A 16,344-nucleotide genomic window follows, 5' to 3' on the forward strand; every position below is an offset into this window, starting at 1 on the left:
TCGTTGTTTTTGCTGATACAGACTAACACGGCTCTAACAAGGCTGAAACCAGAAGCCTTTTAGATGGTCTCTGGGGAATCGCTCCCTGGAGTTCACACTTGCTCCTCTCTTGTGCTTTCTGACAAATCCCATGAGCCATGGTCCTCCTTAAAGTCTGGTTCCCTTTCAGTGGCATCGAGAGCCAGCACCCCCCACCCCGCCATGAACCTGCAGGAACCTCGAGAATTTGTTTGCTCTCCAGAGGGGCCAGGGCTGTGATCACTCAGGGCTTTCTTCCCGTGGAGAGCAGGGTTACATCGTTCACCCTGCTCAGGGGCTCCGGGCACAGCACTAGGCCAAAGCCAGCTGCCACAGGCACGGCCAGCGGCTCCCTCCGCCATCGCCCGGCAGGAACAGCCCAGGGACCACAGCGAGCCCGGCTGCAGCACCCCCCAGGGCACGGCTTGCTGCTGGGCGGCGGGGGGGGCAACAGGTTTGCCCCTGGTCATGGGGGGGGAATTGGGGACAGGGCTCAGCTGTGCCCCCCGGCTCACAACCCAGGCAACCCCCATGAGCCTCCCAGGCCCCGCGCTGCCCCTAGCCCCACAACCCACCCCCCATGACCCCTATCCTCGCTCCCCCTTCAGTCCCCCCAGACCCCCCCGTGACCCCCATCCTCGCTCCCCCCTTCAGTCCCCCCAGACCCCCCCGTGACCCCCATCCTCGCTCCCCCCTTCAGTCCCCCCAGTGACCCCCATCCTCGCTCCCCCCTTCAGTCCCCCCAGACCCCCCCGTGATCCCCATCCTCGCTCCCCCCTTCAGTCCCCCCAGACCCCCCCGTGACCCCCATCCTCGCTCCCCCCTTCAGTCCCCCCAGACCCCCCCGTGATCCCCATCCTCGCTCCCCCCTTCAGTCCCCCCAGACCCCCCCGGGACCCCCATCCTCGCTCCCCCCTTCAGTCCCCCGCCCCCCCCGGGACCCCCATCCTCGCTCCCCCCTTCAGTCCCCCCAGACCCCCCCGGGACCCCCATCCTCGCTCCCCCCTTCAGTCCCCCCAGACCCCCCCGGGACCCCCATCCTCGCTCCCCCTTCAGTCCCCCCAGACCCCCCCGTGATCCCCATCCTCGCTCCCCCCTTCAGTCCCCCCCGCCCCCCCCGTGATCCCCATCCTCGCTCCCCCCTTCAGTCCCCCCAGACCCCCCCGGGACCCCCATCCTCGCTCCCCCTTCAGTCCCCCCAGACCCCCCCGTGATCCCCATCCTCGCTCCCCCCTTCAGTCCCCCCCGCCCCCCCCGTGATCCCCATCCTCGCTCCCCCCTTCAGTCCCCCCAGACCCCCCCGGGACCCCCATCCTCGCTCCCCCTTCAGTCCCCCCAGACCCCCCCGGGACCCCCATCCTCGCTCCCCCTTCAGTCCCCCCAGACCCCCCGTGACCCCCATCCTCGCTCCCCCTTCAGTCCCCCCAGACCCCCCCGTGATCCCCATCCTCGCTCCCCCCTTCAGTCCCCCCGGGACCCCCATCCTCGCTCCCCCCTTCAGTCCCCCCATCCCCCGTCGGCACTCAGAGGCCCCGCCCCGCCCCGCCCCGTCACGTCACGTCCGGCGCTTCCCCAAGATGGCGGCGGCCCGGCTCCCGCAGTAGCCGCGCTCGGTTCCCTGTCGGGCCCTCGGGCGCCCCTTGTCCCGTGCCGGGGCCCGCCCGCCCGCGGAGGTGGGGGGACCTTGGCGCGGGGCGGTGTCCCCCCCAGGGGCGGGCCGGAGGGGTTGGGGGGGGAGGCGATTTCCCCCCCCAGGGGCGGGCCGGGGTGGTGGGGTTGGGGGGGGGAGGTGATGTCCCCCCAGGGGCGGGCCGGAGGGGTTGGCGGGGGGGGGAGGCGATTTCCCCCCACCAGGGGCGGGGCGGGGCGGCGATTTCCCCCCACCAGGGGCGGGGCGGACCGGACCGGACCGGACCGGAGGGGTTGGCAGGGGGGAGGCGATGTCGTCCCGTCCCCCCCAGGGGCGGGTTGGCGGGGGAGCAGGCGACGTCCCCCCGCAGGGGTGGGCCGGAGGGATTGCGGGGGAGGCGATGTCTCTCCCGGGGTGGACTGGAGGGGATGCCTCCTGGGGAGGGTGACCTGGAGCCTCCCCCCCCCCAGCTGCTTTCTTTTCTGCCTCCCCTGGCAGCCCTTGGCCCAAGCGCCGCTGGCTCACCCCCGCCTCCTCTCCCTGCAGACCATGGATGGCTCCTTTGTCCAGCACAGTGTCCGTGTCCTGCAGGAGCTGAACAAGCAGCGGGAGAAGGGCCAGTACTGTGATGCTACCCTGGACGTGGGCGGGCTGGTGTTCAAAGCCCACTGGAGCGTCCTGGCTTGCTGCAGCTGCTTCTTCCAGAGTTTGTACGGAGATGGAGCCTCCAGCAGCATCATTCTCCCTGAGAGCTTTGCGGAGATCTTTGAGCTCCTGCTGGACTTCTTCTACACTGGACACCTCGCACTTACCTCAGAGAACCGGGAGAAGGTGCTTGTCGCTGCCAAGGAACTTTGTGTCCCTGAAGCTGTGGAGCTGTGTCAGAGCTTCAAGCCCAAATGCTTTGATGGCAGTGATCTAAACAACCGGTGCCTTCACGAGAAAGGTCCTAGGGAAGATCTTAATGGTCACTTAAAGCAGCCAACAGACTCGGACGGAGAAGAAGCTATCAAAGCCTTGTCTAAAGCTAATGTTGCTAGTGAAGCCAGCCCCAGCTGCTGCACTAGGAGAGCCAAACTAACCCAGGGACCAAGTGGGAGCCCGTCTCTTCTTAGGGAAAGGCTTAAAAGGGCTGTTAAAACAAATGCATTGAGCAATTCAGGTGAAGTAAAGAACACCCAGGAATGTAAAGAAATAAAAAGGCCACCTAAAAGAGGAGGCACTGAAGACAGAGGCATCAGCAATGAGGTGGTGCGTGGAGCATGTCCTAACAGGGTTTCTTTTATGAACTAAGAAACTACTCTCCTTAGAACTAAAGGTTTAAAACTTAAGCAGGGAGAGATTTGCTCCTGAAAACTGAGCATCAAGCATATAGGATGTCTGCTAATCTCAACAGAGCCAGTGTGATAAGAGGGCAAGGATGGTGGTTTAAGTACAGGAGTGGGACTCAGGAGATGTGGGTTCTATTCCTGACTCTGCCACAGAATTGCTGTGTGTCCTTGAACAGGTCACTTAATCTCTGTGGACCTTAGTGTCCCCCCATTTGTAAAAGAGGGAAAAGGTTGACCTATATCTCAGGGAGACTGAGGCTTAATTGACTACTATTTGTAACTACTTTGAGCTCCACAAATGCAGGCTATTGCAGAGTACAAAGTATTTGATACTTTTCATATTAATTGGGTTAATTACTTTCCTAGAGCAAAGCCAACACACCTGAAATTCTTAATGAGTTTGTGTATTCAAAAAGGAAGAAACTGGACATCTTAAATTTAAAGAAGTACTTTGGCTCAAAGACATGATAAAATTTCATTATGAAATTATTTTAAGGTCAGGAACTTCAGAACCACTGAACAGAAATAGCTGCATATTCTTGTGCAGTGTATATTGGCCCTTTGAGAGTCAGTATTTCAGGAGGCTAATGAGACACACTGGCTGGAGTTTGAAGAGGGCTGGGTAACTCTTCGATGGCTAATAACTGTTTCTATACGAGCTAAGATAATGGGTTCAGGGTGTTGTTGGCAAAGACAGGGACTGATTCCTGTGTACAGCAACAGAGTTTAGTTTCGTTAGGTTTTAAAAAAATCAGACTAGCCAGGAAGCAGTTTACATCAGCTGCTGCAAAAGATGCAGAGATACTTGTCAGGAGGCGTGTGACTGGGTGAGTGTTTGCAGGGTGGGAAAGTTATCCTCTTACAGCACTAGAACAAGCTAAACATGTACAGTAGACAAGAGTCAGACTCTGCCCTGTGGGAGTTATTGGGAAATGTTCTTAGTCAAATCCACTGAGTTTGTTTTATTTTCCTGAGAGCGTCTTGTCATCAGACAATGGTGCTGTCCACAAGCTCCAGAATTTAGCTGACTTCTAAGATATTGCAGTACCGCTGTAGATACGATTTCTTGTTCTGTCTAAGGTGCTCATTGAGTTAACGTAATGGCTCCCTGTTCCATCGCAGTGGGAAATGCAGGTTGTTCAAGTCTCTGATGACGTGGCAGCAGAAGATGATGGAGAAGTTCATGAGGAAACAGGTGAAGATTACATTCCTGAGAAAAAGACCCTGAGGACCAGAAAGAAATCAAATTTGGCAAAAAAGCCTCTCAGTTCGGAGCCTGCAGGGAATGCTGGGCTGGTAGAGGCTGGGACTCCTGGGAACAGAAAAGGTACAGCTGTGCCGGTTGAATGCCCCACATGTCATAAAACCTTCCTCAGCAAATATTATCTAAAAGTGCACAACAGGTAAACATTCTGATTTTTATTCCTGTACCTTACCCACAGTAAGAGGGACCTGTGCCCTGACTGGCTTCCCGCAGGGCTGGGCTATACAGAGCAGTCGTACTGAGTAGCTGAACTTGAGCTCATTTCTGAACTTAAACACACGGGTTTAGGCTATGAAATAATAGTACTGGGAGGCAGGCGAGACCTGAGAGAATAGTCTCTGCCTGTAGGAGTCTTTTACTTGTTCAGAGAAAGCTCCAGTTCCAGGATGGAAAACCTCCTGGGGTACTGAGGATCTTTGCTAGAGGAAGCACCTAGTCCTAGCATTTCCCAGCTGCCTTTTTACGTTTTGCTGGATCACATTTCCTGTTTGCAGTTGGCCAGGGGCAGATACCAGTAAGACCCTCCGTATAGACTCTTGGAGTCACTTTTTGGCATTGTGACCCTTTCAGCACTAACTGGGGTACTGAACCCAGCTAGCTGTTAGGGCTTCAGTTGGGGGTGAGAAAAACAACTTCTTGAAATGTGCTGAATTTATGAGTGTCTGAAATGTCTCTAAAGCACATCCAGCCTGCCATCTGATTTAATCCGACGCTCAAGCTCCCACTGGGGAGCAAGGTCTGGGGCTTGATCTGCTCCAGCTGGGCAGTGGGGTCGGGGGCCCCTCCGTTCGCACGTGCTGCGACTCCAGGAAGCAGCAGCATGTCCCCTCTCCGGCTCCTATGCGTAGGGGTAGCCAGCGGGCTCCGCACACTGCCTCCGCCCCAAGTCCCTCCCCTGCAGCTCTCATTGGCTGGGAACTGTGGAGCGGCACCTGTGGACGGGGTAGCGTGCAGAGCTGCCTGGCTGCACCTCCGCATAGGAGCCAGAGGGGAGACATGCCGCAGCTTCCGGGAGCTGCTTGAGGTAAGCGCTGCCTGGAGCCTGCACCCCGATCCCCCTCCTGTGCCCCAGCCTCCTGCCCCAGCCCTTATCCAAGTCCCATCCTCCAAACCCCTCAGTCCCAGCTTGGAGCACCCTCCTGCACTCCAAACCCCTCATCCCCATCGCCTGCACCCTCAGCCAGAGCCTTCATCCCCTCCCCTCGCACTCCCCAGAGCCCCCTCCTGCACCCTGAACTCCTAATTTCTGGTCCCACCCTAGAGCCCTAACCCCTGGCCAGAGCCCTCACCCCTTCCTGCACTCCAACTCCAATTTCATGAGCATTCGTGGCCCGCCATACAATTTCCATACCCAGATGTGGCCCTCGGGCCAAAAAGTTTGCTCACCTGAAGGTTTGAGTAAATAACTCCTCTCAAGCCTCTTCCACTCTCTCAAGTCTGGGCTGGAGATCAGTATAGCTCGAACGGAGATAAGAGCTTGTCTGTGTCGAGGGGCTGTTACAGGAGATGCAGCACCTGGGAGCAGATCTCAGCGCAAGTGCAGAGGAACTGCCACCTGTTAAAATTTGATCAGCCTCTGTACGTGGAGCTGCCTAGACTTGCTTATTGTTAAAAACAACTTTAAAACAATCCTAGAGCCGGAGGGTGAATGGAGCTCTTAGCCCTATAGCAACAAGGGAAAAATATGGTGTAGGACTTCAGAGTGGTAACTAATGCCTAAAGGGAGAGCTAGCCCACAGTAGCCGCAGGAGGAGGGAGCTCCAGGTTCCTTCTTTAAAATGCAGACACAGGTCTGTGACAGTCACCTTAGGTTCACAGGTCAGCATTTCCTACCTTAAACTGCAGCATGTTAGTGGGGGACAGAGAGCATGACTGAGATGATGGCTGTCTTCTGGAGAAGCCAAGGGTGAGCATTCTGCAGGAGAGCCTTGGTGAACTGATGCTCTGAAATACCATGGGAGCAGCAAACCGGCTTCCTAAAGGACAGCATTCAGAAGGGTCTCTTAGGATTTTAAGCTGTATTGTAACAACTTTGACCACAGATAATGTGTTGGTATGAACAACATTTAACTATGTCTGAGTTTATAAAGTTTTTATTGTCCCCTGGCTCCAAATAGCTGGCTGAAAATGAGCAGTGCTTCACTAGCCTCTTTTAAACTAGGCTATGATGGGGGAGTGTGGACCTAGAAATGACACTGAGTCGAGTGAAGGTCCTGTAACTGTTCATGAAGCCTCTCAAGCCACAGGACAGATTTGGTTAATTGTGAAAATAACCCATTGTCTCTGTGAGTCTGCTTCTCCAGCGTAAAACAGTTCAGACTACTAGCATCCTGGCTGTAACTTGGGATCCTGTTGTGTGAGTGGCTCCCTAATCTGTCCCAAGGAAATATTTGTCTTTGCTGTTAAAGACTGAGAATTACAGATACTCTGTTTGTATTCCTTTTAGGAAACACACTGGAGAAAAGCCATTTGAATGTTCCAAATGTGGTAAATGTTATTTTAGGAAGGAGAATCTGCTGGAGCATGAAGCTAGGAACTGTATGAACCGTTCGGAGCAGGTACTTCTGGGAACTGTCAAGGGAGGAGCAGGAGACAGCAGCTGTTAAATTGTTAAAGCAGCAGCTCAAACATAGCATGTCTACAGCCACTTGCTTTGTTTGCTTCTTGCCTAGAGCTGTAACCTGAGCTGTCTATCCAGAGAAAGACTTCTCTGGGGGTGCCATGTGGTAAGAGTTTGGGTCCAACACTGGGAGGCTAGAATAAAATAACTTCTGTTTAGATTAAGGAGTTTCTATAAAATGGGACATTGTGTGCATTGATGCTCTGTGCAGTGCTGGGTCTGTTACATCCACTGCCTTTCTGTGCTGATGGGAAGTTAGACAAACGCTGGCTAGTTTAGAGAAGGATGTGTCCCTCTGGCAAACCAAGGCCATCTCACCAGGAAATAAACACTAGGCATAGCAGTAAATCCTGTGAGTTTGTCCATTTTGCTGGGCAGTTGGGAACATGAGCAGAATTAGAGCCTCCACTGCAGCGTCCTAGAACCAAGATCAACCTCAGCCATTGAAATTCAGAATAACATTGAAACTACTTCATCTGTCCTCTGCTGTCTGCCAGCTGAGCTTCCTGCGGAAGCGTGTACCGGTCTCGTGTGGGCCGTGGACAGTGACTTGCAGCAAGAAAGCGAGGGTTGGTGCAGCATGTGTAGTCCCCACTTGCTTTGGTTTGGGTTTTTGGGACAAATATTGGAGTTTGGTATAACCCGAATATTCTGACTGTGTATTATAAAGAGGACATAATGTTTACAGGTCACATGCCAAACAGTGTCCTAACCGAGCTCTCAAACTGTGAGGAGTCTGCATTCTGATATGCCCCTGTTTCCTATGCCAGGTTTTTGCTTTATCTTCTGTCCCCTTTGCCTGTGTCCTTCCTTTCTTGCCTCTCCATAAGCAGAGCTGCTTTTTCATAAGGGTCTCGCTGACTATCTCCTCTCCTCCTGTCTTTCAGGTTTTCACCTGTTCAGTCTGCCAGGAGATATTTAAGAGGCGAATGGAATTACGGCTGCACATGGTGTCACACACCGGGGAAATGCCTTATAAGGTCAGCACAGTGGGCCCTTGAGCATTCCTGGAAATGACTGAGAGATGCTGTCATGAAAAGAAAGAGGGGCATGTGTGCAAAGATGCCTTTCTATTCTGGGGTTGAAGGACTGACCGCACCCAGCCAGGCCTTGCACTGAGAGCATGCACCACCTTGTGGCAGTGACTCAAGGAATTTGGGCTGGTGCTGTGGACGTGCATAGGTCACTGGGCTGCTGCCTACACCTTAAGAATATTGTTTTGGTTTATTCCCTTCCTTTTATGGCAGCTGCATTTATCCTGTGTCTTAAAGTACTGATCCCACCGATCCCTTCTTCCTGTCGCCAGACCATAGATGTGCTCCACGTATCACTCATCTCCTTGATAAAGGGCGTGTATCTTGGAGGGGAAAATGCAGCACAGAGCCCAAGGATTATAGCCTGGGTGTGAGTGCCAAGGATGCACCTGGAGCTTTGGGGGCTTGCGTGTGGTTACATGTTGTAGGCAAGTGGAAAGGCACTGGGGAAGGATTTTATGTCTTTTCTCTTCTTTCTCCTTGGCCAAGCTCCTTTGGCCTCTCTGCATTAGTGAAACCGTAAGCTCTTCTAACTCAGTTACGGTAAGTTATCTGGAAATGGCCAGAGGCTGACTCTTGTCTCATGTATTTCAGTGTCCCTCCTGTGTACAACAGTTCATGCAAAAGAAGGATCTTCAAAGCCATATGATAAAGTTACATGGTGCTCCAAAACCACATGCGGTAAGGAGGGGCAAGACTAATGTGGGGTGGGCAGAGCTGACATTTTGGGAGTAAAACATGGAATGGGTCGATGGCAATCTTGAATTATTACAGAGGGAGGAGGGATGCTAGTGCAGTGGCATGAGGCAGTGATGGATAATCAAAGGATCCTAACTTTCATCTGGTCCTAGTGTGGTGGCGTGCCAGGCAAAGAACATCAGCTGGGTTGACTCTGTAATTTAGAAGCTGGCAGCCTCTAATCCTCATCTGGAGGAGACCTGTGTCCACCAGAGGCTTGGCCTGGGCCTTGCGCTTTTGCTCTTGGCTGTAGTCTCTGGGAAGTCAGTTCCCTGAGCGCGTGACAGAACTCCTGCTGTTGGCCTCTGATCCTAATCCCTCCCTGTGGACTTGTAGTGCTCTGCCTGCTCCAAATGTTTCCTGTCTCGAACGGAGTTGCGCCTTCATGAGGCATTCAAGCACCGAGGAGAGAAACTTTTTGTCTGCGAGGAGTGTGGGCACAGGGCTTCGAGTCGCAATGGCTTACAGATGCACATCAAGGCTAAACACAGGTAAGGCACAAGCGTAGGCATATCCTTCAGCCCCATCTACTGTCCGTCTTCCTTGCTGACCTGCTGATCTCTGGAACACATTGCAGGGACCAGTCCTGCAGAGGCCAGGAGATGGACTAGGCGAGACAGGGATAGGCACCACCCCGTTGAGTGGTCTTGGCCCTGGAGGGCAAATTATAAAGGCCCCTTGAGAAATAGTACCACGGAAGGCCAGCACTTGGTTCTGCAAGAACTGGCCAGCACTGCCTCTTCCCCCAGAGATGTAGCTTACCCATATGCTGTTTGCAGTTTGTGTGGCTTCCGTTGGCTCAGTCTGTTCATTGTCTTTGGAAGCTGATCACCATGAAGCCAGATACAGTAATTGCCTGTTCTTTAGGTCACCGACACATTTCAGCACTGTTTTGTTCATGCTCCCTGTCAGTATGGGTCCCTAGAACTTGCTGTAACATCTGAGGGCTAAGAGACTCTGGCTTCTGCTCTTTGTACCTATAGACTGGTCTAGGATATTAATCACAGTTCTTGGACCTCTTCAAGTCCTTGTTTTGAGGGAGGTTTGAAACAGGATTGAATTCAGGAACTTTGGAACAGCGGTGAAAGCTGACTTAACTCCCAGGGGGTCTAACCCTTCTAATGGAGAGCTGTGGGTCGGGGTTGTTTCCCCAACCAAAGAGACTCTTCAGGACGGGAACAAACTGAACACGGTTCTCATTGTCCTTCCAGAAACGAGCGCCCCTATGTGTGTGAGTTCTGCCATCACGCCTTCACCCAGAAAGCCAACCTCAACATGCACCTCCGCACGCACACGGGCGAGAAGCCTTTCCAGTGCCATCTCTGTGGGAAGACTTTCAGGACACAAGGTACAGACAGGATCCTTTGCTTGGCTTGCCAAGCTGGCTGTCGTTACAGCTCCTCCTTCCAGCCCTTGGAGAGCTGCAGCACTTGGTGCACATTATTCCACTGCCAGGGCCCAAGCACTGAATGTGTTACCTGAGCAGGGGGTGTTCTAACGGGCCAGACCACAGGTCCATCTGGTACTCTGCCTCTAGCAGCATCAGTACCTGATAGCTTCAGGGGAGGGTCATAGTAAGCAAGCCTTTTTGAGACGCTGTACAATTCTTTCCTGCCCCCTTGGGGCTCATACTGTGTGATACTGCCTCAGGAATAAGAAAAGGAAAACATAATAGAAGCTAAAACCTCTTACCAGCTGGGAGGGAGGGAGAAGTGGCCTGTGGTAGCCAGACAGTATGGCAGCTGCTTTTTTCCCAGACTGAAGGCCAGCTACCAGAAAAGCATGCTGGGAAATAGCAGCTAAGGGAAGAGTTGAAATCCCCCTCCCACCTTTCTGGATGTTGAAGTTCTAGGAGGGAAAATGTATCCCAGTGTTTTCAGAGCTGAAACCTGGTATATTTGAAGACTTTTTTTTTTTTTTTAAACGTATCAAAAGTAAAATGTTCAGCTGTTTTCCAGACATCAGCTTTGTCCTCTGCTCAAAGTTCACTGCATGTCATGGCAGCGCTGAAGTAGATTTTATAGGTCTATCCTAGCGCTTAAATAACTTGTGCAGATTTTTTAAGATGTTACATATTTCTGTCCTTTTTGAAATACAACATTTGTCTCCTCCCGTCTGCCCGTGCAGTGAGTTCCATAAGTTACTGCACGAAGCTAACAAATTAACTTACTTATTTAATTGAGCATCCCCTTATTCTTTTATGCCTGGACACTGTGGAGGAGAGAGACTGACCACTCTTCCAGTTAAGGTATTGGGAACCATAAAACAGTGAATTCCCATTTGCATCTTTTCTAAAACCGTTAAGAAAATAGTGTCTGAAGGCTATGCAGGCTCTGTAGCGGGCATAAGAAATGGCAGGAACTCTGTGGTAAAGTTTCTGTACACGAAGGATAAATTTCTTGTCTTTCATCTGTATAGCAAGTCTGGATAAGCACAACCGCACACACACTGGTGAACGCCCCTTCAGCTGTGAGTTTTGTGATCAGAGGTTCACGGAGAAAGGGCCCCTTCTGAGGCACATTGCTAGCAGGCATCAGGAAGGAAGACCACATTTCTGCCAGATCTGTGGGAAAACATTCAAAGGTAATGCCCATTACAGCAATGCTGCTGCATCCTCCTGCACAGGAGTTATGAGGCCTCTAATTTGCCTTGAGCCTCTTTGTCTTAATTCATAGTGACCATGCAAGTGCTTGTCAGGGAATTGGGACATTCTGTTTGCCTGCTGTGGCAATCAGAGGCAAATACATGTCCGACTCTTAAAACTGATTGCAGAACAGAAGTGGATCCAGTATTTCTGTGTTTTGTCGAACATCGAGTCTCTTGCAGGGATTCTTACGTCCATTGCTGATGCAATATTCAGCAAAACTGTGTTAGTGAAAGCAGAGCAATGGATGGGCAGGAAGGGGAGAGAACCCTTCTCCTTCAAGCTTTCCTGTGACTTAACTGGCCAAGTTTGAGGCTTCAACTCTTCAAAAAGGAATCTCCCTTTCACCATGTCCTGAGATAGCAGGATTGTCATCATGTCCCTTGCCAGGGTAACATTTCCAATGTAGCTCAGGCCTATGATGGTTTAACTCAAGAACTCTTTGTTGCAGTGTTCAGACCATGCATTGTTGCCACGTTCAGCCAAGTGGCTAATAAATGGTTTCTAACTTTCCCTTCTCAGCTGTTGAACAGTTGCGTGTCCATGTTCGCAGACACAAAGGAGTGAGGAAGTTTGAATGCACTGAATGTGGTTACAAGTTCACCCGACAAGTAAGGGGTTTTCCTAATTCCACTTGCAATGAGCAAGTCTAAGCTCGGTTGAGTCACCAACTTCCTATTTGCAAAGAGATGAACAGAATTAGTCTTATAAAGTGGTGTATTTCTTCGGGAGGGAAAACACGGGTCCTAAACTGAAGCATGTTCACTGTCTATTGTAGACAAGAATGAAGCAGAGCAGCACTTGGAGTGTCTGAGCTGCCGACTGCTCTGGCAGGGGTGAAAAGGGCAGTGCCAGTTAGTACCCTTGTTCCTTTGACTAAGTTTTCCCTCTGTAACCCCACCAAAAATCTCATCTCATTTACTAAAACCAAAGTCCTTGGGGAGGGAGAGAGGAAGCAAAGGAAGAGATTTCCATGGACAGGTGACATCACACTCAGATTAAAAACCCCAAAAGAATGAAATGCTTTAATAAATATTTGAGGCAACCATACTATGAAAGCAGGTCACTAAACCTAAATCTAGTGTGAAATATGGGCCTCTGCTTTTTGCTCCCAGCCTGGGTAGTGGCTGTGATGGATGATAAACTAGTGAGGATTGAGTCCCTGCTAGAGCAGCCTGGAAGACTTCAAAAATAGGACTTTCTTTCCTCCTAGCTCTATCTGCCATTCCCTCCGCACAGCTGGAATCCTGCTCCATGGCACTGCTTTGCTGCCTTAAAGAGAAAAGACTAAGTTACCACCTTTTCTCTTATAGAGGAAGTGTTAGAAACAGAAGTTTCTATGGAAGAGCTACTCCAGCCTTGTCTTCTTACCTGTTGCCATTTCCCCCCCCTTCCTACAGCCTTTTGGGAGGAGGGGGTCTGTTCTCCTATAGTTGTGAATTCACTGTGTGCATTTATTTCCCTGCGTGCTTTCTACACCCCTAGTGCTAATTAGACCCAACTTCTTATGCCACCAACATTCCTGCACCCTGGACCTTATTCCTCACCAAGAGGAGACTCTGCTGTGCATGTTTTAGGTGGGTAATGATGGACTTTGATTGCTCTTCTTTTAAAGGCCCACTTGAGGCGCCACATGGAGATTCATGACAGGGTTGAAAACTACAACCCCCGGCAGAGAAAGCTGCGGAACCTGATCATTGAGGATGAAAAAGCTGTTGTGGTAGCCCTCCAGCCCCCCCATGAATTAGAGGTGGGGCCTGCAGAAGTCATTGTGGAATCCCTCTCTCACAGCTCCCTGGGGGAAGCGATCCCTGTACAGAGACTATGTTCAAATGAGACCTTCTCTATGACAGATGTTATTGAACAATCTCTTATCATTACTACAACGATCCCTGAAGATTGTGAAACATAGCACTTATGTCCTTGTACACACCTTTCCCTCTCAAAAGATAAATAAAATGAAGTGTTAAGTTGGACTAACTGTTCACAAGGGCTTGATGTCTGTGTTTCAAAGCCTACATTCTCAAATGCCTCTTGCTTTAAAAATATCATACTTATACTGAGCTTTAAGGGGTGGGGAATAGTGTCTAGCTAAGTGCTCAGCTGGCAGAGGGGCACAAACTAGGGACTTGACAGCTTACCTGTTAATGAACCAAATGTAAGTGAGCAGAATAAATCTTCCCAGGTTGACATAATTTTGTATTCCCTTGTGCCTATTACTGTCAGCTACCTTTTCAATAGAAGAACCTGACTTTTGGAAAGATGTTGCCTTTTACAGACTTGTTTAGAAAAGTAGTTTGCTTTGGGGGGAAATGCAGCCCCCCCATTACTCCAGCACTGTGGCAGTAACAAGCAGAATGCCTCCTGTAAACCATCCTTCTGGTAGGCATTAGTAGATATAATGAAACTTCACTCCTTACAACTGCCATACTTGATGTTAGTGTCTATGTATTGGTCACACTTGCGTACAAGTCCATGGCTCTTGATCTCCCTGAGGCAGCTGGGTTGAAGTGTGGCTTTATACAACCCAATACCATGAACAGCATACCAAACTTAGCCTTCATGTAAGAACTAGGTAAAGTTGTTTAGTAATCCTATTTTTGCTAAGGTGACTCCAGCACCAGCTTTGGATAGTTTAACTGAGGCTGCATTTATCAGAATCACCTAAGCAAATTAAGTACCCTGATCCTACTGAATTTTAATGGGAATTAGGTATCAAGCTCCATTGAAAAATCACAGGTTTAATGACTAATAAAGGAACAGCAAATGCATGAAAACTCAAAGCTAATCAGTCTCTCCAAGAGTGCACTTACTTCTCCACCGCTGCCTTGTTAGATCAGTAATGCAGAAAGACCCTCTAAAATGTTAGCTCTCTATGGAGAGATGAGCCTAATACCTGCTATGAATGAGATTGCCGGAGGAAAAGTGTGATTGTGTATAGTCCATGTATGCAATATTGTAGCTGTGTTGGTGCCAGGATGTTAGAGATCAACTTGTTGGTGAGAGAAACTGGCTTATACAGAGCTCTTATTACCTCACTCCCCCTCTCTCTCGCCTATATTCCACTATCTGGCTTGGAACCATATGCAGGCATAGTCTGTGAGCCTGTACTATAGCTACAAGCTGTCATTTTGGTCAGAGGAGAATCAGGCCAGGAAAGGCACATCCTCCTGCCAGAGCTACTCCCTCTCCCTACCCTGCTGGTGACAAAGCACACAGCTGGGGCTTTTTTACACTGCTGCTCTCATTTTGGGGTGTTGGCAACCAGCACAACTTCAGAGCTAGAAGGGAGAGTGGGCCTGGCTCACAATAGACAACATGCAAGGTAAGGGTTTAGCTCATCTATCACTCTGAGAAAGTCCTGGAACAGACTTGGCACAACAGCTGTTTGATTGCTTCATGTAAGGGCAGTTCGAAATGTCTTAAGTGAAGGCTTGACATTGTAAATCATCAGCAATTTCTTTAAAACAGGTGGCTTTTACATGCTGGTGCTTTTAAACTCAAAATCACTCTGTGTACTGATCAGGGACAGACAGTTGAGATGATTTAAGTTATCACACCTCTATCAATACTGAGTTACTCATTCCAACCACAAAAGGATGCATAAAGTAAAAACCCACCAAAAAAACCAAACAAGTTCTCAGCTGTTTAACAGTTATGGTAGGAGGCCGATGAGCAACTTTGCAATCTAGCCGTACTTTGTCTACAGGGCTTGTATCCTTAAGATAGGCAGGGTCAACTTTTTACACTGAGGGCTGGCTGTCTGCACAGCTTGTGAAAAGTCATGGTGTGTGCTTAAGGGTACCAGACTCTGACCATCTCTGTCCATTAACTACAGCTGTTGACAAAGCACCTAAATTTAAGATGCAAGTTCTCCAGTAAGAGATACCTAGTACATCAGCTGTGAGGCAATTTAAGGGAACTGAGAATTTCAATAACTGGACTACTTGAAGCCCTTGGTTCCTTTATAAAAAGCTTTTATAAAGGCTGAAAGTTGCTTTGGCTCTGAAGTAGATGTAGTTTAAGAAGTCGGTCAGTGCACAAATCAGAATTCAACCAATCTATGCTCGAGTATTTCACAAGCAGCTGATTGGATTCCAGAATGGAGTACAGATGAGAGAACTAACTCTTCCAGGGTTCGTTCTTAATTGACACTATACAGTACCTTGACCCCTCGGCCTGAGTTTCTGGTTATCGTAAACTGCTACTCTTAGAATACTAAATTACTCAAGTCACATAAAGTGGGACCATATATGGCAGCGGGACCATGTAAGTGTCTGCAGTATGAGCAGTACTCAGCCTGTGACAGCCATGCAAAAGACATTTTAGAATAGTTCATTTGTGATAGGAAGGCAGGAAGCATTCTAAAAATGGTAGTGGAACAAAAATGGGATGTGTTATAAGTGTACTTAATAGTGACTAACAAACAGCTTGGAAGAGAACTCTTAAATCATACTTCCTCTGTGGGTGAAGTAAAATTACCCTTCAATGTCTTCTCTTTGGAAAGTGACTATTTAGTTTAATAAACATGCATCAGATAGAGAGCCACCACAGGCAAATTAACCCTATCAGATCTAGAACCCTCTCTGCAGTCACTGAGAGCTGAACAAAACCTTTACAATTTTACATGTTTTATTTAGCTTGATCATTTCAAAGAAGTTTAAAAACGAAAGTATGAGAATAAAAATCCAAAACCGGTCAAAAATGTAAAATGCCTTTGCTTCAAAGGATGGTATTTAAACAGTATTTAAAGGTTTGGACACAATGAAAGTCTACAAAAAAGTTAAACACAAACCTAATTATTCAGCTGGTTTTGGAACTTCAAGATGACACAGGTCCAGCAGAGAGCACGACAGTAGGAGAATGTTCTACATAAATATACTTTAATAGTTCAGCATAAATACTTTACCATTCTACTATGCAAATTAAGTTATACTAAATTACAACATGTAGGCAGCAGTGCTCCACATCTTAAGATGGACTTGAATACATGTCTTAAATAACTGGCACCCTATTGAGCACCACATGGTTGTGTGTATGACTCCCATTACAATAACTGCACAAG

At 49.6% G+C, this 16,344-nt stretch overlaps 1 protein-coding gene across 1 annotated transcript; it reads left to right on the plus strand.

Moving 5' to 3' along the window:
• Window positions 1–1,572: 1,572 nt before the first annotated feature.
• ZBTB48 (zinc finger and BTB domain containing 48) lies at window positions 1,573–13,259 on the plus strand. Its single transcript, XM_084652114.1, has 11 exons — window positions 1,573–1,691; window positions 2,195–2,899; window positions 4,102–4,382; window positions 6,690–6,801; window positions 7,751–7,843; window positions 8,492–8,578; window positions 8,972–9,126; window positions 9,847–9,983; window positions 11,054–11,218; window positions 11,802–11,890; window positions 12,895–13,259. Exons 2-11 carry the CDS (start codon window positions 2,198–2,200, stop codon window positions 13,189–13,191), a joined length of 2,118 nt encoding a protein of 705 aa, XP_084508240.1. The 5' UTR covers window positions 1,573–1,691; window positions 2,195–2,197; the 3' UTR covers window positions 13,192–13,259.
• The last annotated feature ends 3,085 nt before the right edge of the window (window positions 13,260–16,344 follow it).

The sequence above is a fragment of the Lepidochelys olivacea genome (assembly GCF_965140295.1).
Source record: "Lepidochelys olivacea isolate rLepOli2 genome assembly, chromosome: 18".
NCBI lineage: Eukaryota > Metazoa > Chordata > Testudines > Cheloniidae > Lepidochelys > Lepidochelys olivacea.